Source organism: Phyllopteryx taeniolatus, chromosome 13, assembly GCF_024500385.1.
Source record: "Phyllopteryx taeniolatus isolate TA_2022b chromosome 13, UOR_Ptae_1.2, whole genome shotgun sequence".
NCBI classification, from domain to species: Eukaryota; Metazoa; Chordata; class Actinopteri; order Syngnathiformes; family Syngnathidae; genus Phyllopteryx; species Phyllopteryx taeniolatus.
The window spans coordinates 4,270,417-4,297,343 of NC_084514.1; the positions used below are offsets into that span (position 1 = coordinate 4,270,417).

At 42.7% G+C, this 26,927-nt stretch overlaps 2 protein-coding genes across 7 annotated transcripts in view; one reads left to right on the plus strand and one right to left on the minus strand.

The window, feature by feature from the left end:
• fsip1 (fibrous sheath interacting protein 1) overlaps positions 1-12,005 on the plus strand; it is a 31,183-nt gene extending 19,178 nt beyond the window's left edge. For all 6 annotated transcript variants that reach the window (XM_061795197.1, XM_061795202.1, XM_061795199.1 and 3 more), the window contains 2 exons: positions 4,720-4,872; positions 11,750-12,005. In XM_061795197.1, coding sequence (XP_061651181.1) covers positions 4,720-4,872; positions 11,750-11,833 — 237 coding nt within the window. In that variant the 3' untranslated portion in view covers positions 11,834-12,005. The remainder of the gene's footprint in view (positions 1-4,719; positions 4,873-11,749) is intronic.
• Positions 12,006-17,625: 5,620 nt separating this feature from the next.
• On the minus strand, positions 17,626-26,116 carry LOC133487979 (thrombospondin-1-like). The gene is made up of 22 exons (XM_061795339.1): positions 25,941-26,116; positions 25,763-25,846; positions 25,109-25,668; positions 24,939-25,017; positions 24,691-24,780; positions 24,260-24,369; positions 23,846-23,971; positions 23,500-23,596; positions 23,049-23,222; positions 22,794-22,970; positions 22,541-22,714; positions 22,182-22,462; positions 21,875-22,093; positions 21,669-21,776; positions 21,297-21,456; positions 21,073-21,191; positions 20,528-20,762; positions 20,219-20,446; positions 19,822-20,093; positions 19,644-19,741; positions 19,422-19,561; positions 17,626-19,336 (listed from the first exon to the last, which is right to left on the minus strand). The coding sequence occupies exons 2-22, from the start codon at positions 25,824-25,826 to the stop codon at positions 19,329-19,331; spliced, it is 3,519 nt and encodes a 1,172-aa protein (XP_061651323.1). The 5' UTR covers positions 25,827-25,846; positions 25,941-26,116; the 3' UTR covers positions 17,626-19,328.
• Between the last annotated feature and the right edge of the window lie 811 nt (positions 26,117-26,927).

Below are 26,927 nucleotides of genomic sequence, written 5' to 3' on the forward strand. Positions count from 1 at the left end.
CCAAGAAGGGATTTCAATTCCGGGCGGGTGGGTGTCGTTAGCTAGGCTAGGCTCCATCCCCTGCTTTGACAACAATCGCACTAAACAGTACTAAACATTTAATTCTGTGCTTTACCACCACCCGCAGGACTGTGTAACGGTACTGATGGCAATTTGGGCCTTGATCTTGGCAAAAGCCTTGTTTTCTGATACAGTGATTCACAACCAGTTTGCCATGTTGTGAGAGATGTATTAGAATTATTCTGATCTCCTGCAAATTATTCATTTACCACGAATAATCTATATTTATTCACTATGCAAGTGATGTAAAGCGACTGGCAGAACAATTAAATGCTCTTCCACTATATGGCAGAAGTACATATTTAATGTCTATCCACCTTTTGTGACATTTTTGTTTGGTGGTATACCATGATAATTTTTTCTAATGTGAAATATGTTCCTTGGCTCAATATTCTCTTTTTTAAAATTATTATTCAGGTCAGCATTGTCAGCAAATGAGAATCTGTTCTCAATTGCCTTACATGGATAAAGGTTAACTAAAATAATTAAAAACTTTGGAAACACATTTCTAATAAAACTGAACTCCTTGGCATAATCATCACCATTAATGGTTTTGTTTTGTCTTTTGATACGGTACGGTTTTGTTTTGTCTTTTGATACGGTACGTCATCATTTAGCCACTGCATCTTTTTATCCAGTTGTCACAGTGACAACTCCTGTGTGGAACATGTTGCTAAAATTGGTCATGAGTGTGAAAAATGTTTACTTAATCTTCTGAAAAGGATTCAAGTAGCACACTGACTTGTTTATTTGCTCTTGCTTCATAATGGCTGGCAAGCTGTCTTTGTTCCCTCATATTATGGGAAAGTAAAATGAGTTTTGTGGTAACGTGACTACATATTCTCAGGCGGTGTCACCTCCTGCATGACTGATCCCGTTCTGTTTTTCCTGACATGGATTTTGCAGTTGAGGACTATTTGGAGCCTCTAAAATGTTCTTCTTCCAATAGGGCAATTTAAATCAATTTATGGGGCTCAGCAGCCCAAACCCCGAGACATTTATCTGACATTTCTTCACTAGTGTGACATACTTTTGTTGACAAATTTAATCGTGTTTGACATATTTTTCAAACCTCCCAAAAGTCCAGTGACCCAGATCCTGTTAGTGGTGTGATTACCGGAGAAGCATGTCAAGAAGCTTCTTAAAGAAGAACAAATGCTGTGACGTATGGTAACAGCCTCTGGAGTTTGTTAAGGTCAAAAACTGATATTCGCTCCAACCTGTGAATCATTACTACATTTAGCCGGAACAACTGCACAGACTAATCTATTCAGATTTGCCAGTGCCTTGACAAGGAATGTAAACATGTGTTTATTATTTCTTACAGAACAAAGCAACAAACAGGCTAAAGACCAGAGAGATTTAAAATAAATCCCGGTGTCAATGTACGAACGAGTGACAAATGTAAGGAAAACAACATGTGTCAGTAAGTTGTGGACCACCATGTGCTTCCAGAGCAGCCTCAATGCATCTTGACAAGTCCAGGGAACGTGACTGCAGGCATGAAAGACATTCTTTCAGAAGATATTCCATCATTTTGTTGTTTTGATGGGGTTGTACAGAGGTCTGTCCTATTACTATTTCCAAAAAGTCCCACAATTAGGTCAGAGTCTGGAGATTGTTCCTCACCACGTCCAAGCACACACCATCCTGTGACCTCTCTGTTCTGCATGACTGCATCTGCGGCTGTCATATTGTCACAGTCATTTGTTCTTTTTCCATAATCTTCGCACTTTCTATAGTAAATGATTACATCTTTATGGCAAAAATGGCTCTTGTGCCCTGTGATAGACTTGATGACCGACCAGTTGATATTTTATTAACCTTGGGGTGGTGTCTAAAGTCCCAATGTCTTTTGGGGAGAGGCATTTATTTGTCCAAGTGGACCACACAACCTGCGACTGACTACTTGAGGCACGTCTTCTATAAGAGCATTAGGCCACTGTTTGTGGAAATACAATACATCACCTCTTTTGCATTGTATGACACTCATTTGAACCAAATTGAACTTATACTGTAGCAGTATGTATATTTATATAGAAATAATAAGTCAAAATACAAAGTTGAACTATCTCTGTGTTGTTTACCCAATGTCAGTGTTGCAGCCAAAGTTCATGAGTTCGAGTGGGTCCACTGTCATTTCCAAATCAAATTTTGATTGAATGATTTTTTATTTATTAATTTTTCTAATTTTTGTTTAGAAACAAGTACTTAGTGGCAGCACTGTGACCGACTGGTTAGAGCGTCTGCCTCACAGTTCTGAGGACCGGGGTTCATTACCCGGTCCCACCTCTGTGGAGTTTGCATGTTCTCCCTGTGCCTGCATGGGTTTTCTCTGGGCACTCCGGTTTCCTCCCACATCCCAAAAACATGCATGGTAAGTTAATTGAAGTCTGTAAATTGCCCTTAGGTGTGAATGTGAGTGCGAATGGTTGTTTGTTTGTATGTGCCGTGCGATTGACTGGCAACCAGTTCAGGGTGTACCCCGCCTCCTGCCCGATGATAGCTGGGATAGGCTCCAGCACTCCCGCGACCCTTGTGAGGATAAGCGGCTCAGAAAATGGATGAATGGATGGTATTTAGTGGTGCGAGTATTGTGGTAAAACAGACTTAAATTTAGATTTTTAATTAAAAAAATTTTTTTTTATATAGTGGGAACACTATATTTTCATGACGGGTCTGAGCTGAATTTGGTGCCGGATTTTGCAGTCTTGATGAAGAAGATAACTCCAGTGAAGTAAATAAGCCTTAGATAGAAGCTGTCATTAGTTCCACCGACAGAGATGAGCCGATGAGAGATAACTCAGGCCTCAGTATATAGTTTCACATTTACTTAGGTTCGACTGGTAGGATGTTCCTCCCACCCCGCTTCCCCATATTGTACGAATGTATTTAGTCTTGTAGTCATATTACAGGGTAATCATTTTCAGTCTCCTGTTCAAACAAAACTTAACTGTGTTAATGTTCACAAGTGCTCAAAGTTCTGTCTGGGTTTATTTCAATGATTATTTAGCTGTATGCAGCGTCCGATTGAGATGTTTGCATTTTATCTAATATCCATAAATTTTAGCTTCATAGAATGTGTGCCAGACTAAAAAAAACAACAAAAAAAACCAATTTGAAATTCAACCAAGTGACACTCCAAAACAACCCTGTGGTTGACAGCTTCCTCTTTGACCCTATCATTTTTGACCCAGTCATTGCTTTTATTGTATATATAGTTTTAGAGGTCCAAACAATCATCCAACCGTAAGTTACTTGTTGACTAGTCTCCATTTTCTAACTTGACCCATAAATACTTCAATAAGGACTGGAGGACTTCTATATTAATGCCCACCCAAACTCGTCCTTGCACGCCACTGGTAGAGCTTCCTGACAGTACTCCATTGTGTTTGTCCCACATGGAATAAATCCACTTAAAAGCTCTCCTTCCAACTATTTGCTAACATTCTCCAGTGAGGCGTGTTCTCTTCTTGTCACCGGACATCAGAGTATTCCTTAGTTTTTTTTTTTGGTCCAATCACCAATGCTTTTTGGGTCAATATTTAGTGGCTTTTGCTGCATAATTCTCCCTCTAAGCAATCAATTCCTGTATCTGTATTGCTTTGATCCTCAGCGACATTCCAACCTTCGACGTTCCCTCTCAAGCCAAATCCTTCTAGATTTGGTAATTGTTTGGGATATGTAGAGTGCTATTAAAAATAATAATATGGTAAATGATGTGCTTGGTATACCTGCGCAAACAACACATCTTATCCAAAGAGAAAAGTTTTCTTTTTTTCTTTTCTTTCCATTTCTAAAACCCAACACAAATCCAGATAAAGGCAAATTCAGGATAAAGCTGCAATTTTCCATTACCAGGTACATCTTATTTGTTATTTCAAAATGCTAACATTGTGCTACTAGAAGGAGGTCTAGTTACCATCCTTGGAACTTGCAACCAGTGTTACTTAATATTGTCCTCTGTCATGATTGTCAGATAATTTGATTTGTACGATCTTTATGGGTTATTCTCCATCTTTATTTGTTTCACATTATTTCCTGGTGTCAGTTTGATATTGTGGACGTAAACCTTCAAAACCATGCTGCCTGCTTCTGTCTGAAATTTCCTTTGTCAGAAAATAGTACTTCTCAAAGGAGTGGCTGATACTTCTCAAAAGGAGTGCAGACAGTGGAAGCCCAGGTTGGTTATGAAAGCTTGACAGCCTTACCCTTAGAGAACGGTTAATTCTATAGTGATATATATTTGTCACAATTCATTCAATAGGTTTGTTATTTTTAAGATGTCTGCAGAAAGGCCCCTGTGAGTAAAAAGTGTCCTATTAGCCATTTCCACAGTGTTCCTTGCAGCTTGACGTCGTCAACTAAGAACACGTGTGATTTATGTGAGGTTGTGGCTGAGGTATGCTTCTTGTTTGAGTACCTGATGTGATTTTTTGCTAAGCAGCAGCGAGCCACAGCAATGAGCATGTCGCAAGTCTTGAAGCAATTTGAATCTTTCAACTCAAATTAATGATGATGAACTGCTACATGGATCGGCTCCCAAATGTGGGAGCCATCAGCTGGGAGTGTGATTCTAGGACAGCGCCCAAGTACGTCCGCATGCTTGCCGACCGTTGGCTCTGCGTGACAATCACTCGTGTGTCTGTTGTCTATCAGGACCGTGCCTCGGACATTGGCCCGAGGCATGATGGGGACCCTCAGCCAGGAGAGAAGGTCCTGCAGGAGATCAAGGAGAGGAGGATGCAGGAGATGCAGCTCCTGGAGATCCAACGGCAGCTGGACCTTCTGGAGCAGGACCAGGAGATGACAGTGAGTTGGCAGCAGCCATATTTTCTCACACACTCACAACACAAAAATGCACTTCATCAACACACCACCTGTGTTTCTAATTAGAACCCCCTTCTTTGTTTATCTCATGCACATACATGACAAATTATTACAAGCACAAAGTTCATATTCAGTGAGGATGATAATAAACAGTGCAGCATTTGTGTCACTACAAACCCACTGCTTCTCTTTTCTCTTTGTATCATTTTTCAGCAAGCTCAGTTGTTACATTTCTTAAGTTTGCTTTGGTCAAGCATCCAAAGACAGGGATGAGCCACTGACATCCTTTTGTCCAACATTGTGTTTTGTGCCTTTCTGGCATTCTTAGTTGAGACATGATGTCCGAGCTCCACCATGTTCCCTGGAAACCATTTGGAGCTCCGTCAGCTTTTAGCTGCCTTCAGTAGAGTTACAACTACCAAAGAAGGGCCACTCTCTCGCCAAAGACTGTAGTTACAGACAGCAAAACAACAAGGCTTTAAAAACAAATGGTGAAAAACCTTTAGGCCTCCAAAAGTATTCCAGGAAGGTAAATCTGACTTTGTTGGTCTTCAACAACATATCACCTGTTTTCTTCCTATATTATGATTTTTGAACTTCATAAAGCATATTTGAGTAGTCACATTCAACATGCTCAAATGATAATTAAAGAAGAAAAACAATATTATTGCTTAATCAAACATATGGTTTGATGCTGACGAACCCTGGCGTGATGTATGAATGACTAATGTGCAAATAAAAGATGTAAGGGGTAATAAAAACGCGGACGTAGCAGTCACAGCCTGACTTCAAACAAGCCGTCATGACATGCAACCAAAACCTATATTTGGCTTCATTAAGATTTTTCTTTTTCTCCCACCATTCTGTTAACTGCTCCTGTCTTTAGATATTTGCATTTAAACTGGGTGTCACTGTGCTGTATATACGGCCGCTAATGATTAAAGTGCTGACTTTGTTTAGTTTAGTGCATCTAGGCTTGTTTGTTTGAGAAGATTTATTTCTGGAGTTGGGAGGATCTACTACTAAATCTACTACAGCTATAAAGTTGATTAATATGACAGCCATAACTCAAACTCATTATCTTGTAATATGTGAAAAGTATTAAAGTGTGTTGCAAGTTTTATGCATAGTTCTACTGATGTCCAAAATTCTGCAAAACCGTATCGTTATTTTATTGTTATATAACGATTCTGGGAAGTTTTGTCCATGTTTTCTTACAAAAGTAGTTAGGCCTGCACAATCTAATTGAGTCATGACAACAGTGTTTTAAGAAAAAATAATGTTTTATTAAGATAATAATGCTCAGGTTTTATTTGGTGTGGTGTCCAAGCAGGCTTCATCAGTTCAGTTCAGTTTGTGTGGAAAACTCAACTACTTATGCTCCAACTTATAGTTTCCAAATACTGGCTAGTGCGTCCTAACAAAGCCTTGTTGCATGAAATGATGAAGCCTGCTCGGATGAGAGGTGACATGTCTTCTAAGACACACAGAACAGTCGAGTTGCGATCAATTCATTGCCCTGAGAAGGATGAATAAGAATATTCACAGGCGTGTATTACAGTAACAACTTCTTTACCAAATTTCCTCAAATAATGGCCTCTACTCTAATAGCTACCATGCCTCTACTCAAATGGATACCACTCTAATAGATACAACCAAAATAATTGCTGCGGGTGTCATCCACTTAACACGCCGCAATAAGAGGCCCCTTTTTTCCTCTTGGTTTTGTCACTCAGAACTCCCAACTACTTTAATTTGAACATTGGGTGGAAAAAGAAAAATAACAAACATACAACAAACAAAATACATCTTACAGCCGTGCAGCAAGTGCAAAATAAATCAACATAATCTTTTAGTGCGGCGGCACGGTGGGTGACTGGTTAGAGCGTCAGCCTCACAGTTCTGAGGACCGGGGTTCAATCCCCGGCCCCGCCTGTGTGGAGTTTGCATGTTCTCCCCGTGCCTGCATGGGTTTTCTCCGGGCACTCCGGTTTCCTCCCACGTCCCAAAATTGGAGATTCTAAATTGCCTGTAGGTGTGAATGTGAGTGTGAATGGTTGTTTGTTTGTATGTGCGCTGCGATTGGCTGGCAACCAGTTCAGGGTGTACCCCGCCTCCTGCCCGATGATAGCTGGGATAGGCTCCAGCACGCCCGCGACCCTAGTGAGGAGAAGCGGCTCAGAAAATGGATGGATGGATGAATCCTTTAGTGCCTCAAACATGCCTCATGGTCGGTTACTTATGACGCTGAAGAGTGCTTGTGCTCGTCTATTTCGGCCTCACTGTTCAAGCAGGTGCATCAATCATATGTGACAGTGAGGAAACAAGTCGGGAACAATTACTAGAGCATCCAGCTGCACTGCATTATTGAAAGATAAAAGGACAAACAAATACAGCTTTTATGAGTCACTCAAAGGGGACATATTATGGAAACAATTGGGTAAAGTTAAATTAGTCAGTGGTGGCTTTGCTTTTGAGCGTTTCCAGTCTGGACCCGGAGGAGCATTGAGTTGTCCTCGCTTCATCACGACACCCAAGTGCTGTCCCCGGTCGCCCTGGTAAAGAAAGCTGCACTTGGCATTTTATTTGCATGAGACAGAACCAACATGATAGCTGCTCCAGCACTCCCGCGACCCTAATGTTGGATGTTTTGTTTAAATGAACACCAACCAGTCAGACCATTAAGTACACCTGCACAAGCTAATGAGATTTAATACAAGTGATGTATCTAAAAATCTGCCTCTACACAGATAATAAAACTCAGTTATGATTGACACTTTCAGAGCGGTATTCATATAATAATAACATAGACTATATCTGATCTAGAAATGGACACATGATGTCGAAGAATGGCACATACGCATCTGTCATGGCTGCACAGGAGTATATGGCGAACTCAACATTAAGTCGACAACAAGAAGAACAAGAATTCGTTATTGCAATCATAGTTGATCTTTTGGGAAAAGAAATGTTTTGAAATTGAACGAATTACGGTTCATTGCACCGAGTAAGTGCAAGAGTTGTTTTGCTGACACAGCAAAAGTCCTGGGGGGTGGCCCAGTGGATTATGGTGGTTGTAAGGTATTCTATCATTCTCTGTTTTGAACGAAAGCAAGGACCGCAGCACATGTAGAGCCAGTAACAGAAGTATGTCCGCCTTTCTCCCGCACGGAAAACCAACTTTTATGAAAGGATCATTCCTGCGGTGAAATATTGCTCAAGTGCTGAGGTGAAGTGAGGACGAGGCGTCTGAGCCTCTTGACAATAACTGGATTACGGAAAAAAATGAGGTACCCCAGACCAATCGCATTATCTTGACAATTGACATATTTCCATCTTTGATTCTATCATGTGTTTGCCAATGAAGAAAGCATTGTTGGCCTTCCTTTGTAAGGATTTCCACATGTGTAGAGAGGAGCACATGGCTAGAATATTGCCCTGCGCATTCAGTCCAAGTGGCCACAGGGCTGTGTTGACTATTAAGTTGGCACCATGAAAGCCGAGCTCAACATTTGTGTAAAGCCAACCTGCGCCGTTGTATGTGTGTTCAGGAGCGATACAGTCATTGAGCCTTTTGTGGGGTGGCTCGCTGGTGGGCTGAACTACTGCACCTTTGTCATACCTCCACTAAAGTGATACTGGATAGCTTCAAAGTGATACTGGATAGCTTCATCACCATCTATTCCTTTGTCAACAGAAAACAAAAGGGTTTCTCTGATGCTCCACGCATGAGAGCCAAATAACCAGACAGTCTCTGGTCATATGGTTTCTGTCTAGCAGCTGGACACAATACCACAGGGCCCGCTGGTTCTGGTTCTGGAAAGCAGGTGGTAGGGAAAAAGTTCAAAGGGAAGCATTATTGGGATGCTTGGAGAATTGTGGCTATGAGACAAAGGCCACTAAATGTTATCTTCTGCTGCTCTGATCATCCGTTTCCTCGTGAAGCTTTCAGACTCAACATATTTGTTCCTGTCTTAGCGATAATTCCAGTGGAAAGAGGGTGCTATCCGGAGGTACATACATGTAGTGTGTTTTCTTTGGAACCTTCATCTTGTAAGAGATACTGGATTGAGAGCTGGTGAAAAGGCTTTTGGAAGATTATCTGGCTCTATAGTATAGAGGAAAACGGAGAAGAGGTCAACATCTTTTAAAATAACAGCAGTGAAAAAAGAATCCTTCTTGAGTTTTTTTTATTCTTGGTTCTTGAATCATTACATGACAGTCATCTCGTAAAAATGGGAACTAAATGAGATCCGCACACATGGACAATGTTCATCACAAGGGATACGATCTAGAGCCACCTGCAATCGGCAAAGACTGATATTAGAAAGCATATAAAAACATTTTTTGAACACATTTATACTTTTTTTTTTTTTTTTGAGGAATGGATGTACAAAGGCTTTACTTTTTTAGTGTTGTGTAAACATCCCCTAAAAGTTTGCTGTCATCTAAACCAGTGATTCCCAACCAGTGTGTCATGTGGCACTAATGTGCCACATGATTATGATAATTAGTGCACATGATAATTAGTGTGCTTTGAGAGTTCTTTAGGTGTGCTGTGGCAAATTATCAAATTTCACATAATTGGTGAGAAAAGTGGCGGCACGGTGGCCGACTGGTTAGAGCGTCAGCCTCACAGTTCTGAGGTGCGGGGTTCAATCCCCGTCCCCGCCTGTGTGGAGTTTGCATGTTCTCCCCGTGCCTGCGTGGGTTTTCTCCGGGTACTCCGGTTTCCTCCCACATCCCAAAAACATGCATGAATTGGAGACTCTAAATTGCCCGTAGGCATGACTGTGAGTGCGAATGGTTGTTTGTTCCTATGTGCCCTGCGATTGGCTGGCAACCAGTTCAGGGTGTACCCCGCCTCCTGCCCGATGACAGCTGGGATAGGCTCCAGCACGCCCGCGACCCTAGTGAGGAGAAGCGGCTCAGAAAATGGATGGATGGATGGATGGTGAGAAAAGTATTATTTACAACATATAATGTATCTTCGTTCGTCTATCTATGTGATGTATAGTGACAGCCAGAACAAAGAAATGCTCGTCTATTAGATGGCAAAAAGTACATAAGTGAATGTCGATCCACTTTTGTTCCATTTCTGTTTCTTTGTGCGCTGTGAAATGTTTCCAATGTAAAATAAAAGGTTGGGAATCACTGATCTAAACGAAAAGCCCCAACTGCAGCCTTTTCAATTTAAAATGGTCTCATGTAACCGCTCCTTGAACTTTGAGTCCTTCTCCTTGGCCAGGACAACTGGCAATGTTGAAAAGAATTTCATGCCCAGTCACTGGGACGCTTTTAGTGCCCTAGTCACAGAGAGTGAACATACTAACATATCTAATTGAACAATGCTTTTGTATGTCTCCGTGTGACAATTAATGTCATCGTTGCCAGGCCTAAGTTCCAAGTGGGTCAACAATAACAACTTGAAACATCAATTATTAATTTTTTGATTTGAATAAAATGGGGCACTAACCACTTAGGTAGATGACAATACTCTTTTCTCTCTGGTGTGCTTTTTACCATCATTGCTCTGTATTAAATATAAAATATGCATGCACAAATATACAGTGAGTGTTGAAGGTCAAGTCCACAGCGCACCTTGCGTGTCAAAGGACAAAAACGTGGCAGTGCCTTGGGAGGGTGCATTGAGACTGGAATGCGTCCTCCGGTGCCTGTGGACTCGTGCCTGTGGAGAAAATGATATACAGTGTCTGGGTAATTGAGGGGGTCATAAATGACTAACACGGGCCAAGTCTCCATGACCCGAAGGCTGTCATTAAATTGTGGAGGACGGGGCAGGATCCTATTGGGGGGGATGTCTCTCAAAAAGTGAAAACGTGCTACTTTTCACAGGGTGGTCCGTGTGCACGTGATCGATGAAGAGTAATAGCTGCAGCTTGTTGGCATAGATGAGACACAGGAATGTGATTTATTTTATTTTTTTTTGCTTCAGTGGGGGTGCGGTGGAGGGAAGCGGGGAAAACATCTGCACAGGTGTCACTCTTTTTTAACTAACTAACTAACTAACTTACCAACTAAGGACCGAACTAACTTGTGAACTAATTTAGGCACAGTTTTCATGCTGAATGCTGATTCAACCCACCCATTTTCTTTTAAAAAAGCGTGTGTGAAGCGGTGCTTGTCTGTGAATGGGGCCATCGTTGCCAACAGCCTCTCAAACATCCACACTTTCTCCTTTATTTCTCGCCCAGTACCGTGCCACCAGGCAAGCCGCGTCTTCCTCAACAACCATGCCGTGTTTGTGGTAGACTAAAAAATAAAATAGTACAGTATAAAATGTTGTCACAGTATTTTCCATTGCAGTGAGTTGGTATGTGTGCAAGGGTCAATCAAGGTGTGAGTCGCCAACCGTAATTTGTTCGGGATTGCCCAGTGCAGTCACGTTCAACCGAGTTGCTCGGTGTGCGGCGGGCCTGAAGGAAACTCACATGCATAGCCAGAGGGCTACTTGTGTGAGTCACATTTTTCAGTTACAATAAATCCAACAGCTAACAAGGCTTACATCAATTGGAGTGTATTTTCCTTGGATTAAGAAAAAGGAACATCCACTTCACTGCCATACATTATTATGATAAATAAACTAGGCCGGGTCATCCAAGATCAAGTAACAGTTTGTGGTGATTAGTCAAAAGCTGAGCGTATGCCCGGTGAAGAATGTCTGCCGAGGGAGCACATTTAGGGAGGATGCTGAAAGAAGATGGAAAGTACCTAGTGTCTACTCTTGTTATAAGCAAGAACAGGCGTGTAAGATGTATTCTTTGACTGCTCACGTATGTGTCCGAGTGTTCGTAAAAGTCTGTATCAACAGATTGTATATATTTGTGTCTGTGTGCAGAGCGAACCGGAGAGCCTCAGTGAGGAGCAGTTACTTTGCCTGCTGGATGGTTGTGAGCTGACAGAATCAGAGCAAGAAGCTTGACACAGACATGGACCTCCTCCACGCGAGGCCCAGCTGTCAAGATGTCCGTCAAACCACGTGCCATCATTGACGTCACGCTTCCTGACTTGTCGAATAGGAAGCATGTGTAGCAGCGAGATTGTCAGGTGTACTGTATTTCATTGTCACAATATACAATTTCAACTCGTAAAAACCTGAATGATGTACAGTCTTTTTGAATATAAGCAGTTAAATATAAGCTGTATATAATATGTGCTTGAAGCTGCTACGTACAACTAACATTCCATTTAGCTTTTCTGTCATGCTTTCATATCAGATCCTCCACTTTAAAAAATCTACGGCATGAGCAGGCGGTTAATAAGAGTATTAAGCTGCTGTAAAGTATCACACACGCAAAAAAAAAATTGAAAAAAAAAAAAAGGGATGAACCTGAAATACACTCCAGTCTTTACAGGTGAACCTAATTTTGCCTTGTCTAAACTGTTCAATGGTTCAGTATTTTTGCCACAACTAGGAGGATTTAACATTCTCTAAACTTTTGAATGCACATTTGCATGTCCAACTGTTCAATGTTTAAGTATTTTTTGCACCACTTCCTATTCTCTAACAAGGAACTGAACAACAAAATACACAACAGGTGTTTGATCCATTCTATGCCTTTCTGTGACTCTTCTAGTCTCTCTGAATCTCTGCAAATTCAACTCAGTGGCCACTTCCTTCAGAGAATGTCCTGATAGAAGCCTTGCAATGGCAATGTACAGTTGATCAATTGTTAGGTGTCATCTTGGTCTCATGATTTTAAAATGTGAACAGCATGAGGAGGAGTACTGTTTGAATACCAACTATAATGGAACCAGGAAATGTTATGGTCAATTCATGGATCAAACCTGTTGTGAATTTTACCCTTCAAATCCTCAAAAGTTAAGCAAAAACAACTGAAATACTAAACAGTTGAATGTGCATTCAAAGGTTTAGAGAAGGTCATATGGAGTTCACCTGCAAAAGTGATCTTGTCCTGCCTGAAATTTCACCCGTAAGTCAAATACAGTATCCTTAACTTTTTTTTTTTGAATAGTGTAGATGAGGACAGAACATTGACGTTGTTAAACCAAATCATTGAGTATTCTGGTCTCAGAATCTTTCCATTGCAGTCCACAGGGAATTGATGGTCTCAGATCCACAGGACCAAAAGTCATACCAACAGTTTTAATGGAATACATTCTTTTCATTCCTGCCTCTACATGTGATCAACTGCAAAGGTCTGATTAGAGCTGTGTGACACTTCTCTACCTTCATTTTCTTTTTTTTTGGGGGGGGGGGGTGTCTAATTTCAGGTTTTCTTGAGATATGTATATATTTTTTTTGTCTCTGTTTTGTCAGTTTCTGTTTGCTCGTGCTTGCCCAGTGCAAGTAGTAACGCTGCACCTGGCTGACAGTGATGGCCCGGTTCATCTCACTCTTCACCTCACATTGTGACCCTGTGCCGACAGTAGAAAGAATCTCACATTCCTGTGAATTGAAAACATGTCAGCCAGGTAGAACCTATGAGGTCGGACCTGGCAGAGAGTCTCACTACAAGCTGACTCTTATAACCTTTTCTATCAAGGAACCTAAACGCTCATAGAAGAAAGCTAACCACTTTTTTTCCTGATCTGAGTTGATACGATTTGCCTAGATTCACAAATATGTATTATTAGGATGCAAAGGGAGGGGAGGGATGAAGCGTATTTGTGGTGGGTAAAGAGTGGCTTGCTAAGCATGGCAAGAATGAGGTAAGTGTTAATGTCTCTATACAAAGAGACATGCTGAATTCTTCGACTGTCTGGATTATTTGGCCAGACCTTCCTCTGTACCATACCTACTGTACAGAACTCTACTTCATCTCAACGCTTTTCCATTGGAAAAAGTTAATTCATCCATCCATCCATTTTGTATACCACTAGCCCTAATGATGAGCTGGACCTGGGGCCTATCCCAGCTGACTTTGGGGAAGAGAAAGGGTACGCCACCCGAGACCGCAGGTCCCTCATGCCATTTTGCAGTGCGCATATCCGGAGTTCTATCTATCTATCTATCTATCTATCTATCTATCTATCTATCTATCTATCTATCTATCTATCTAATCTATCTAATCTATCTAATCTATCTAATCTATCTCTCTCTATCTCTCTATCTCTCTATCTATCTATCATAATCTCTCTATATCCATCTATCCATCCATCCATCCATCATTCCATCCATCCATCCCTACCCCACTTCCTCTCTCCCTCTCGCCCTCCCTCCCCCCCCCCCCCCTCCTCCCTCCATTGAGTGATTAACATACAGACCAACCAATCAGTGGCGCTGCTACAATGAGTGGCTTGAACATGGCCTAATGATTGCATGGACAGTGACTGAAAAGCCAGCCAATGACAGTCATACACTGCAGGGAAAGGCGGGACATAACCAGAAACCCAAGTCACAGGGTGAGAGGTGCAATACATGCTGTATTATTTCACTGGATACTACCAGGTACTATGAGGTACTATGTGTAGTACCTGCTCATCCATGTTTCAAGTTGATTCCATATAGGTGACGTAAATCATTACCGAGCTGCTCATTGGTTCAGCAGATTGCCTGGTCCTTGTAAAGTTTGGGTGACACACGATTAGATTTAGTCCCGTAAACTGTAGAATCAGAATCATCTTTATTTGCCTAGTATGTCCAAAACACAAGGAATTTGTCTCCGGTAGTTGGAGCCACTCTAGTACAACAGACAGTCAATTTACAGAACACTTTGGAGACATAAAGACATTGACAAAAAACAATTGTGCAAAAAGATGCAGAGTCCTCTAGCACTTAGAGCAGTTCGAATGACTAATATTGCAATAGTCCGGTGCAATGACCATTGTGCAAAGGGCGCTGAGACTTCAAGGAGTGTATGCGGTTTAAAGTGACAAGTGGTGCGATAATCTGGGACAAGGTTGGTTGTGCAAATGTTACAGATACTCCTCAATCAGTGTGCAAATGGAGCAGATGCTACTCTGGCATGAGTGGCCAGTATATGCAAATAGTGCAGCATGGCGAGACAACTACAGTGAGTGCACGAGTAATACATAATTGGCCCCACAGAAATGTGACAACGAACTCAAGTCAAAAAATTGCCAGCTTGTTGTAATGGAATTATAGGTTAGGTGTTTAAGAAGTTGATTGCAAGAGGGAAAAAGCTGTTGGAATGTCTACTATTTCTAGTTTGCATTGATCGGTAGCGCCTACCTGAGGGAAGGAGCTGGTGACCGGGGTGCGGAGGGTCAGAGAGGATTTTGCACGCCCTTGTCTTAGTTCTGGCAGCGTGCAAGTCCTCAATGGTGGGTAGGGGGGTACCGACAATCCTTTCAGCAGTTTTGATTGTCTGTTGCAGTCGGAGTTTGTCCTTTTTTTTAGCAGCACCTAACCAGACTGTGATGGAAGAACACAGGACTGATTCGATGACCGCTGTGTAGAACTGTCTCAGCAGCTCCGGTGGCAGGCCGTGCTTTCTCAGAAGCCGCAGGAAGTACATCCTGTGCTGGGCCTTTTTGAGGACGGAGTTGATGTTGGTTGCCCACTTCAGGTCCTGAGAGATTGTAATTCCCAGGAACTTGAAGGTCTTGACGGTTGACACAAGGCAGCTGGACAACGCGAGGGGCAGCTGTGGCGAAGGATGCCTCCTGAAGTCCACGATCATCTCTACAGTCTTGAGCGTGTTCAGCTCCAGGTCGTGTCGGCCGCACCACAGCTCCAGCCGCTCCGCTTCCTGTCGATATGCAGACTCGTCACCGTCCTTGATGAGGCCGATGACAGTGGTGTCATCTGCAAACTTCAGGAGTTTGACAGCCGGGTGCGTCGAGGTGCAGTCGTTCGTGTAGAGAGAGAAGAGCAGCGGAGAGAGGACACAACCTTGGGGCGCCCCAGTGCTGATGCTGTGTGTGGATGAGGTGGCCTCCCCCAGCCTGACCTGCTGTGTCCTGCCCGTCAGAAAGCTGTAAATCCACTGGCAGATGGCAGGCCTCACAGGTCTCACATCCTGTTCATGGATGGTTAACGCAAAGTCAGAGGTGTGATTGTGGTCGCGGGTGCGGCCGGGTGGGTGTGTGGTGTGAAACTGTCCTTTTCAAATCTGCAGTAGAAGGTATTCAAGTCGTTGGCTAGTGTGCTATTGTTCTCAGCTTGGGGGGATCGTCGCTTGTAATTAGTCAGCGATTGGAATGCATGCCAGACTGATTTAGAGTCGTTTGCGCTAAACTGTTTTTCCAACTTTGCTGCATAGTTTCTCTTTGCAATGTTAATTTCTTTAGTCAGCTGGTTTCTAGCTCGATTATACAGGGCCCTGTCCCCGCTCTGATATGCGTCCTCCTTAGTTTAGCAGTGAACCACGGCTTGTTGTTGTTGAATGTGCGAAATGATTTTGTTGGTACACAAACCTCTTCACAGAAACTGATATAGGATGTGACAGTGTCCGTATATTCATCCAGGCTGCCAGCTGAATTTTCAAAGACACTCCAGTCTGTGCATCTAAACAGCTTTGAAGTTCCATCTTGGCTTCATTGGTCCACTTTTTCACTGTTTTCACTGTAGGCTTCGCGCATTTAAGTTCTTGCCTGTACGTCGGTATTAAGTGAATTAAGCAGTGATCAGACGAGCCCAGGGCTGCACGAGGTATAGCATGGTATGCGTTTTTTACCGTAGTGTAGCAGTGGTCTAAAGTATTATTTTCCTTGGTAGGACAGTCGATGTGCTGCTTGTATTTAGGGAGTTCGTGGTTGAGTTTAGCTTTGTTAAAGTCCCCGAGAATAATGAGGGGTGAGTCCGGGTGTTTTTTTTTCAATTTCGTTGACTTGTTCGGCGAGCGTAGTATTATCTCTACAGTCTCCACTTTGCTGCGTTGTCTGTTTTCTTGTGGCCTTGTCTCCTTTTCAATTAAATGTATTCTTAAATGGTAAATGGACTGCACTTACGCTTATATAGTGCTTTATCTACACTATCTCAGTCCGAGCCGGGATTCTAACCAGCTGCCCTTCAGTCACTGGACGACCCACTCTACCTGCTGAGCCCCTTACCACAGTCATTCTGAATAGTAAATACAAGAAACCCTCGTTCTCCCTTGTTGTTTTTTGTTATGTTGTCTCGTTCCGACTGAAGCGTTCAATGCAGCATGGCTTTCGTTTTTTTTCAGCTGTATAATTTTGTAGTGGAAACCCACCAGCCCGAACTAAATGGTGGAAAAGCAGCATTCGACTGTTGCTCACTGATCTAAAGATCCCATTTATTAGCAGTACTGGCTTTGTGACTCAGCTAAATAGATAGTAATCAATTTTGGAATGTTTTTTTTAAGAAAACCGTAATTTTAATGCACATTCCTCTCAGCGACAATGTGAAGCAGAAAGTCAAGTTGACAGCACTAGAGAGAGTGAATTTATCTCTGTGGCGTGCTAAATTCCTCAACGTCTGCTGATCACATGTAGCGCTCGAAAGTTTAAAGAGATGCCTCTGTGATTTGTAATCATATCTGTATGAATGTGCTGTTCCAGAGTGTTATTATTCATGGTGAGTTTTCCTGCTGTTGACTCCCAAGGATACTCCCTTTCTCAAAGACTTCAGCAGACCCAACTAATGGATTCCAGTTGCTTGACACAGCATGGCTCGACTCCCTTTTGCTTTTGTAAGGATGAGATCTCAATCAAAGTAAATATAACATCCAGGGTCTTGAACTATCCATCCAACTATTCAAAACTATTCAACTTTTTGTCTGACAGGCGCTCGGAAAAAAAAAAAAAAAAAAAAAAGACCACAGATGATGAAAGATACTTCTTCCTGGAAGCGTTTATTTTTCTCTTGACATCATAAAATAACAAGTAGGAGTATAAACATCACTGTTTTGGTACAAACTATGGTACAAATGTTTATGGAAAAGCATCATCAAAATAAAAAGGCATCCTCGTATCGGTGTGCAAATGATTTTATACAGACAGAAGCGTTTTCACGAGGCTACGCTTCGAGATAAATTATTTAAATAGCATATATCTACACAAATGACATAACTTCAACATCATAATAATTTATCAAAACAAAGGCACTGGAAAATACACATAGGACAACATAATCAAGACATTTCCTTAATTTTTTCCTGTTTGGGCTTCTTTTCTTTCTCCCCTAGAAAAATATCTTATATACAGCACATGACTGAAAGTACAGTTTTGCAAAAAAAAAAAATTTAAGCCATTAAATTTGTTCTAGGAAAAGTGATTTGTTTGTCTATTGTTGGCCTCAATACAAAAACCATTCATGAGGTAATATTTGTACTTAAAGGACATCCTTTTGTGTTTTCTTTTTCAAAAATACACACACAAGCTCAGGCACACCTGTCATGCATGCTGTGCACACGCATACATGGTCCAGGGTCTAATGTTGATTCCTTGGAAGGGTAAGATTGAGTTAAAAAACAAAAACAACGCATTTGTCTTGGCTCTCTCTTTCTACCAGGGATGGACATTTAATGGAGTGTGGACTAATTTAAATAATTTCAAAGGGAAAATTCTAAACTGTTAACAATACTGCGCAGAGGAGGAGTTGCTGTATCTATGATGTCATTCCACTCCTTGAGACCAACTAGTTGAAACTGAACAGCGCCTCTGCTCATTGCATTACTGCACTCCATTTTGCTTCAGTTGCTCCAAGCTGCAATTAATCACCATACAATCGATTTGATTCTTAACGATCAATAAGTATGCCCTTTCCCACTATTTAGTCCCTTAATATATTCATAAAAGATCATAGATACACTACATATTATTTGCCAAAAATCATAGTTCCAAAGCATTGCAGAATATACTAGCTTTGGGCCCTGTGCTCTCCTTTTTGTGCTCTTAACCTGAGAAGTTCGACTGTTTGGCCAACCCTATGTAGAAGACCTATAATAAGGTTTGGAGGGGTGACTGAGTGGAATGGCGAAAAAAAAAATAGCGCTTTCTTGTCATACTTTTTGGAAGCTATTACACGTGCACATTCATTCAAACCACACTTACAATCGTAGATTATAACAGTCATACCAAACTGTCCACGGTCCCTCAATGGCTCCTTCGATGAGGAATGTTCCCCCAGTCAAAGAAAGTTCTCCTACTGCTTTCTTCAAAATGAATAAGAGTCCACAGCAGCTGTACATTAATGCTCGAGGATGAAAATAAATGAAAACAAGAAGGAATTTCCCTTTGATCCTTCCTTTACAGAGGGATACCAGCAAAGTTCAGGTGTGCAAAGCAATAAATGTGGTCCCCCCTTCACGGCCGCAAAGGAAGGGCAAATTCTTCTGAGCATAGCTGCGCTCGCAATATGAATTTTGGTGGAGAAGTATCATTGAACTTTCATTTGGCTTTTGAGTCCTGAGGTCACATTACCTCACGCTACTGCTTTTGTTCATCTTTCCTCCAACATGCATTGCCGGGATTGTATCGTCAAATTGGGAGACGTCCTTCTGCCAGGATGTGTCTTATTAATTGCATTATGCATCTGAAAGAAATTGAAAACAGACATGAGTGTAATCTTGAATGTTTCACAAAGACCTAACGTAATGTACATGCATTTTAAATCCTACCTCTACATTCATATTTAAGGTCCGAGAAGTAAACCATCTCCTGAGAGAAGACGTACAACCCTAGTCGTCCCCCAGCATAGGTTTTGTCATAGATGTTTCCAGAGTCGGCCATGATTCTCTTGCCCTCGTACATCACCACTCTAAAAACCAAAGAAAAATCTGTGTGAGATCATTTAAATTCATGAACATATCAGGATTTCTATCTTGGCATTCACAACTTACCTAATCAGTCCACTCTTTGGTCTATGGATCAGGTGCCATCTGTAGGCGGTGAAGTCCTTCCAGCCGATGTTCTTAGGGTCGTGCCACAGAGTACGAACCTGTAAATCATTGTAAATGGTAAAATGATTTCCAATCTTTAATTAAGAGGACCTTTTGAGTCAACAATTTGAATGCTCACCTGTCCCGGTGTGTCTCCAGTGTGCCACAGTGCGTTCCTCAGGTGCTCACCGGGGCCGGTGGTGGAGTTGACCACTTTGATAGACAGGCCCGAGTAGCCTTGAGCCCTCGTGGGAGTGTGAGACCAGTAGGTCTGTGTGATCTGCTTCCACATGACCGTGTAGAATCGAGAACTTGACTGGTAGCCAAACACAAAACCGGCGTAGTCATCATCTCGGTCTGTGTTGACGAAGAATGTTCCACTGAAGTCGACAGCGCTGAACTCGTCAAAACCTGGTTGGGAGGGGAGATGGTTTAGGTTTTGTCCTACGTGGTTTCTAAGTGCCTCTCTCTCTCTCTGAGAGAGAGAGAGAGAGAGAGAGAGAGAGAGAGAGGCATGTGGATATGTAGTTTCGTACCAACAGCAATGCCAGGGTCGCAGTTGACAGTCTGTACCAACTCCTTGCCCTGATGTCTGACCACCCAGTTGGGATCAATCTGGGAGGTGCCTTTAGGATCGAGGGGAACCATCTGGAATCGGCGGAAGTCAGTTTCACTGATGGCAAAGTTCTCTGGGCAAACATCATAAATGTCTAGGACGTTGTCTTGGTCGAAATCATCTTTGCACACATCGCCTCGGCCATCACCTAAAACGAAACATACAATATGAGACACAGACATTCAAATACATGATAAAAGTGAGAGAAGTGACTGAAGGAGTAACTCACCATCAGAGTCCAGCTGATCGGGGTTAAAGGCCAGCCTGCAATTGTCCTTGTCGTCAGGAATACCGTCATTATCATCATCATGGTCACAGGCGTCGCCCTTTCCATCCTTGTCGTGGTCTGCCTGGTTGGCGTTGGGTATGTAAGGACAGTTGTCCAAATTGTTCTGGTGGCCGTCCTCGTCAATGTCCTGGTTGTTGTCACACTTGTCTCCCACGAGATCCGAGTCCGAGTCAGTCTGTTGGAGAGGGGGATTCTTAGTTTAATGGCCCAAACACTGTGAGATTGTTACTGCTTAGTATGAGAGGCAATTCTCTGGATGGAATTTAAAAGTAGACTCTTGTGTTCAGGCATCCAAACAAGAACTGAGATCCTCAAATCACATTTAAGTCCAAGTTGGATGAGGCTGACACATTCCTCTCTTTCTTTAAAGTCAATTTATAGTATTTATGGCTTCCAGACGGATTGTTGACATTTTTTCACAGCACGCCATTGGTCTTTGCTGAAAAGCAAATAATGTAAAAGTGCAAGCTGAGAACCGACTTTACCTGATCAGGGTTATGTTCAAGAGGGCAGTTATCGCAGTGGTCTCCCACCCCGTCCCGGTCTGTATCCCTCTGGTCCACATTGTAAACATATGGGCAATTGTCATTCTCATTCAGAACACCTGTTGAGTTGAAGCACATATTTGTGTTAGCCTACAGGACCAAGCTAATGTTTCTTTAAGCTCTGAAACATAATAACAATGTTGGAATTGGAATTGGTCACTTACCATCACCATCAATATCCACAGCACAGGCATCCCCCTCCCCATTATTGTCAGTGTCGGTTTGGTCAGTGTTTGACTCAAAAATACAGTTGTCACAGCTGTCACCAATATCATCCCTGTCTGCATCATATTGGGAAGGGTTGTACACTCTTGGGCAGTTGTCCTAAGGAAATATCAACAAAATGCAATTCAATTATTGACAGTAAATATGTGATAATATATTGTTGTTGTTGTTTTTTTTACTCAAACAAGCAAACACACAAAGATAAACCTTTGCATTTCTACTGGTGTGCGTAAGGCTGATTTGTAGCTATGTCTGGTCTGTGGGGAAGGCATGGTGTTAAACCAATAAAATACACTGTTGGGATTACTCACCCTATCATCAGGGATACCATCATTGTCATCATCGTTGTCGCATTCATCACCACGGCCATCCGTGTCATGATCTTCCTGACCAGAATTGGGAAGGTTGGGGCAGTTATCCTGAATAGAAAAAACAAAACAAAAACACAAGCAGTTATGGTTGGGTGTTTTGTCATGGATTTGTAGCCTTTTGGATTTCTGAAGTAGTTTGAGGTTACCTTCTTGCAGTGGTAGGTAGCATTCGCCACACACAACAGGTCAGAGTTGGGCCAACCATCCAGGTCAGTATCCTCTCCACAGATATGGCCATTACCAGCATACCCCGGCTTGCACTCACAGCGGAACATGGACTCGGAGAAGACGCCCAAGTAAATGCAGTTGGCGTTTTTGTTGCAGTTGTGGCTACCATCCTTGCATGGGTTACGTGGTTTGCAAACCTGAAAACAAAACATCTCAGAAACTTAATAAAACAGAAACAGCTAACGTACTGGTCAAGAACAAGCACTGAGTAATAATAATTCAAACCTGTTTTTTCGCAGTCGCCTGCTCCACTCCTCTTCCGAAGGGCTGAGGACCAGAGTAACGAGCAGGGCATGGCTGGCAATTGTAACCTGGTTCCGTGTTCTCACAGCGATGGACTCCATTGTGTGTATAGCAAGCATCGGGGACCTCCTTGCACTCATCAATGTCTTTGCAGGTGATGCCGTCTCCTGTGTAGCCGAGTGGACACTTGCCACAATTGAACGAGCCATCAGGGAAGCTGATACACTTTGAGCCAGAGAAGCATGGGTTGGAGAGGCAACCGTCTGCAGAGGAAAAATTGTTTGGTGTTGTGTAACGCAAAAAGAACTTAAAAATAAGTCAGAGTTAGTCTGTGTCCTTACCAATGGGACAGTCCTGTTTGTTACACACTTGAGACATGGTACCTTCACCAATACAATCCTTTCCACCATATTTTGGAGCAGGATCAGAACAGAGACGTTTACGGTTCTGGATGCCTCCATTACATGTAACAGTGCACGTGTCCCATGGTGACCAAGGGCCCCAACCTCCATCGACTGAAAGTTTACAAAAATACAACTATCAGTTTGTAGTTCTAGATTGTGGAAGTATTTTTGTTTATGAAATTGAACTTACTGGGACAAGGTGACTTTTGGCAGATTTCAGTTTGCCGTCCCTCTCCCTGGCAGTCCATGCCGCCCATCTGGGGTGTCGGGGAGTTGCAGAGGCGTATGTGCGTGATGACCCCCTCCCCACAGGTCACAGAGCATGAAGACCAGGGAGACCAATGGCTCCAACCTCCATCTTGTTTGACTGTGAATGCCAGAAACACCATTCATTCCTCATCCTTTATTGCTACAGCAGATCAAATTTAAATGAAGTCTCACTTACAGCGTTTGTCACATTCTTGGGGGAAGCAGTCGCGTGTTTGGACTGAGGTGCCCTCACAGTTGCTGTTGATGCGATCGCAAGAGCGTCCACGCTGCTGGATGCCCCGACCGCAAGTCACCGAACAACGGGTCCACTGAGACCAGGGGGACCAGTCGTCCTCTGCAGAGTCACTTGCTGTAAGAGGGATGGTGGTTTAAAATCATGACATTTTGGCAGGAAGACCAAGCTCGTCACTCATTTTACTTACATATCAAATGACTTTTCCCCATTGAAATGAATTGAAATTAATCTATTGCAGCATTTTTAATAAAAGAAAAAGAATAGCACTGTGTTGTAAAAAATACGATAAAAGAAAATAAATAAACTGGTTTTATAATGTATAATTACTGTACTTTGTGACAAGCCAAAAGTCACAACAACAATTGGTGTATTGGAAGAAAGAAAAACTTACGATTTCCACATCGGGGGCAGCACTCTCCCTCAGGCACGGTGCCATTGGTGCAGGGAATCAGAGGGCAGGAGATTTTTCGACACACAGTGGCAGAGTTCTAATTGGAGGTACAGTCAAATTAGTACAAGAATAATGAGCTCTTTATATCAGTTGTTGCGTTTTACAACATTGTGACCATTATCAGGGCCTTCACACTGTCTGTTGAAATAAATCATAACCCTGACATTCATGAAGGGAAAATGTCCTCCATGCTTGTTTTAAGGAACTCTTTTGTGCTGGTGCTTCATTAAGCTGTTCACATTGTGTTGGCATCGGCAGTCGGAAACACAACTGTTTCTTGACTTACCTGGCAGGTACACTCGGTGCAGTCGTCCACGGTCCACTCGTCTTGGTCTTTGTGCACAACTCCATTGTGGATGCAAACACTGCTGCGGTTCTTGATTTGCTCTTGAATGTCGGCGCTGACCTCAGACTGCAGGGGAAAATAGGACTAGAGTGAGTGAGGGGACTTAGGGGAGGGGTGCCAAGGATGGAAAACTTTCACTTTGCCAAAGTTCCAGCACAAATGAATCACCATCCGACATAATGATTAAGACATACCCTGACTCTAGTCAAGCAATGCAAATATAAGCAACATAGTTGTGTATTCACATGGCTCTCATTAGGAACTTGGCTGCGGGCTGCCGCGACTGCGACAAGTGGCACTGGGAATGCGCTAACTTGGATGCAAATAGACGAGGAGCGGTTCTGCAGTGCTTACCACTTTACGCAGCTCATTGGTCACGTGCTTCACCACCATGCCGAGTCCTCGCAGCTCCTTGAATAGGCCTGCGATGTCCTCGCAGGAGAGGCCGCAGAACGACTGTAGATCTGCGTGGAGCGGAGAGAACCCAGTTACCAAACTTCTAAGTATGACTGACAAGCCATACTCTTTTCACAGAGAGGACTCAGGAAGTCAAAAGAATCTAGTTTTACTGGAATGCCAAGCACAACAAATGTTTTTAACAGCTTTTTAAAAATGACCCCTGAAGAGGCAGCTCTGAGCTCAAAAGAAGGTACATTCCAGAATTTGGGGCAATTAACTGCGTGGCTCTATCTGGCCCCTTAAGTTTTTTATCTCATGTGAGAGACAGTAAGTAAAAAGCTGGACAAAATGACACCAAATCCACCAAGTATCAGACAGTGTCTCACCTTTGGTTTTGTGGCCGGTGTAGTCGGTCCTAATGGCGGGGCTGGAGCCGTTCATTGGATTTTCCAGAGTCATGACGTCAGTCAAGGCAGCTGCAGGTGGGAGCACAAAGCGATGGATCAATAATATGGTTTTGCACATCAAAAAATAGGTGTGCTCTTCAGTCCCCCAACCCCCTCCCATTTTAATGATCACTTCACAGTCACTCAGTCTTCCACCTGACTTGGTGCAATATACTCTGAAGCCTTACCTCCACTTTGGCATCCCTTATTTCTCAGGATGCTGTCCAGGGATGTCCCAAAGACAAATCTCACATTCTGAAGCACTCCCTGTAAGAAAGATTTCGAAGATTTAACATTTTAAATAAATGTTCCAAACAAGTATGCAGCAGTAAAGAGAAGACTTCAACTGAGTCCTTACCATAAATCTGTCCCTTGTTGCTCCCTTCCCAATCCTGATCCTGGCCATGTCCGCCAGCTCCTGGGACAACACTTTCTGGATGGGCTCGTCCATCTCGGACACGTTGATTTCCTCGCAGCCCACAAAGAGTTGCACGCGGTCGTCCTGGAAGAAGAGTGTGATGTTCTTCCAGTGTCCCGTAGCTAATTGGGCCTCCTCGATGGACACCAGCTGCTGGTGGTTGCCGGTGGAGTAGAAGACATCCAAAGTGTTGGCCTTGCCGTTGGAGATGATCTCGAACAGGGGACCTGAGCCATCTTTCTTCTCGATGGTCAGGAGGCTTCCTCTGTTCCTCTTGGACTGCTTCAGGTTGACCAGGAGGATGAAGCCCCTCTCCGATTGAATGGAGTCGATAAGGTCCCTGAAGGAGCTGTCGGGGACCGGGGGGATCAGGTCTGCGTTCAGAACCTTGTACGCCGGGCTATAAGGGTCAGCCCCTTTGACCAAAGTCACCCCATTGTGCCTCTTGTCTACCCGCACCAGATCGAATAAGTCGTAAACACTGTTGTCATCACGAGTCTCTGTAGAACATGGACACATACACATTTTTATATACATTATGAAAGGGAAATGCGGATTCAACTCATTTTAAGTCATTTTTTTCTGCATTCTCACCTGCCAATATTGCACCCTCACAACTCCAAAGCATCAACAGGAGGAAGATGCCGCACAGCATCATCGCTTATTCTCAAGTCAAAGCTAAAGTCAAGACAAGGATAAATCACAAATTCAATTCACAGCCAAATTTGTCACTTGTGAAGAAAGGTAAACGATAGAAAAAAAGTTTACAAACCTTCAAAACAGAAGACTCCCTCAAAAATAGTTAAGTTAAAAAAGGATGTCCTTCTGTGATTGCTTATCCCGTCTTTTCTTCTGGAGGCTCACGTCAAAAATTGTAAGTTTAAAAAAAAAAAAAAAAATTATTATTCCAAATGATGCTCACAAGTTCGATTGCACTGAGTGACTGCTTGTTAGGGCGCAAGTGGAGGCTATTTGAAGGCTGGAGGGACATTCCTGAGGTGCGGGCTGCACCAATGAGAAGCTCGAGACGCACGCTCGAAGGGGGCGGAGCTTGGGCCTCTTACCTCACACAGCTCGTCTCAGTCACATCCGAGACGCGCACAAAAATGCATTCCACAAGTTCTGTTTCCATCAGCGGACAAATATTCCATATACTCACTCGTGCCAGGGGTGGCGGGCAGTCAATCGCCCGGTTAAATACTTATGTACTATTATTAACTTATATATCATAGGACAATGTGTGAAGGCCCGGATAACCTGGACACTTTATAGACGGGCCATGTTTATTAATACAAATAAAAACTTCATATTCCGTTACTTATACTTATGTATTTTTTTTAATCAATGTAGTTTGTTACGTAGAAGCTCCGACAACAGTTTAAGAACTCTGTCCAGTTGAAGGAGATTCACATTGTGTTGTTTTCTAATGTGGCCACCAGGTGACTCAGTGAGCAACACACTGAGACTTCCCTGTGCCTCACAGGAACAAAACCATATACAGCATCATAACACAGTACCATACTAAAAGTAATAATGCGTCATGAAACCTCCTCCTGCAAATGTAGTTTAGGGGTGCATTTTTTCAATCTTTCTGAGTACATTTTAAAATTAATATTAAAATATTGCGTCTGACCCCCCAATTTTTTTATGCACACTTTGAACTTCTTTTCTCTGATAGCGACATTGCTTGCCGGTGCACAAATCTTTATATATTGTATTATTATTGTTATTACTATTATTATTATCTGTCGGTCGGTCT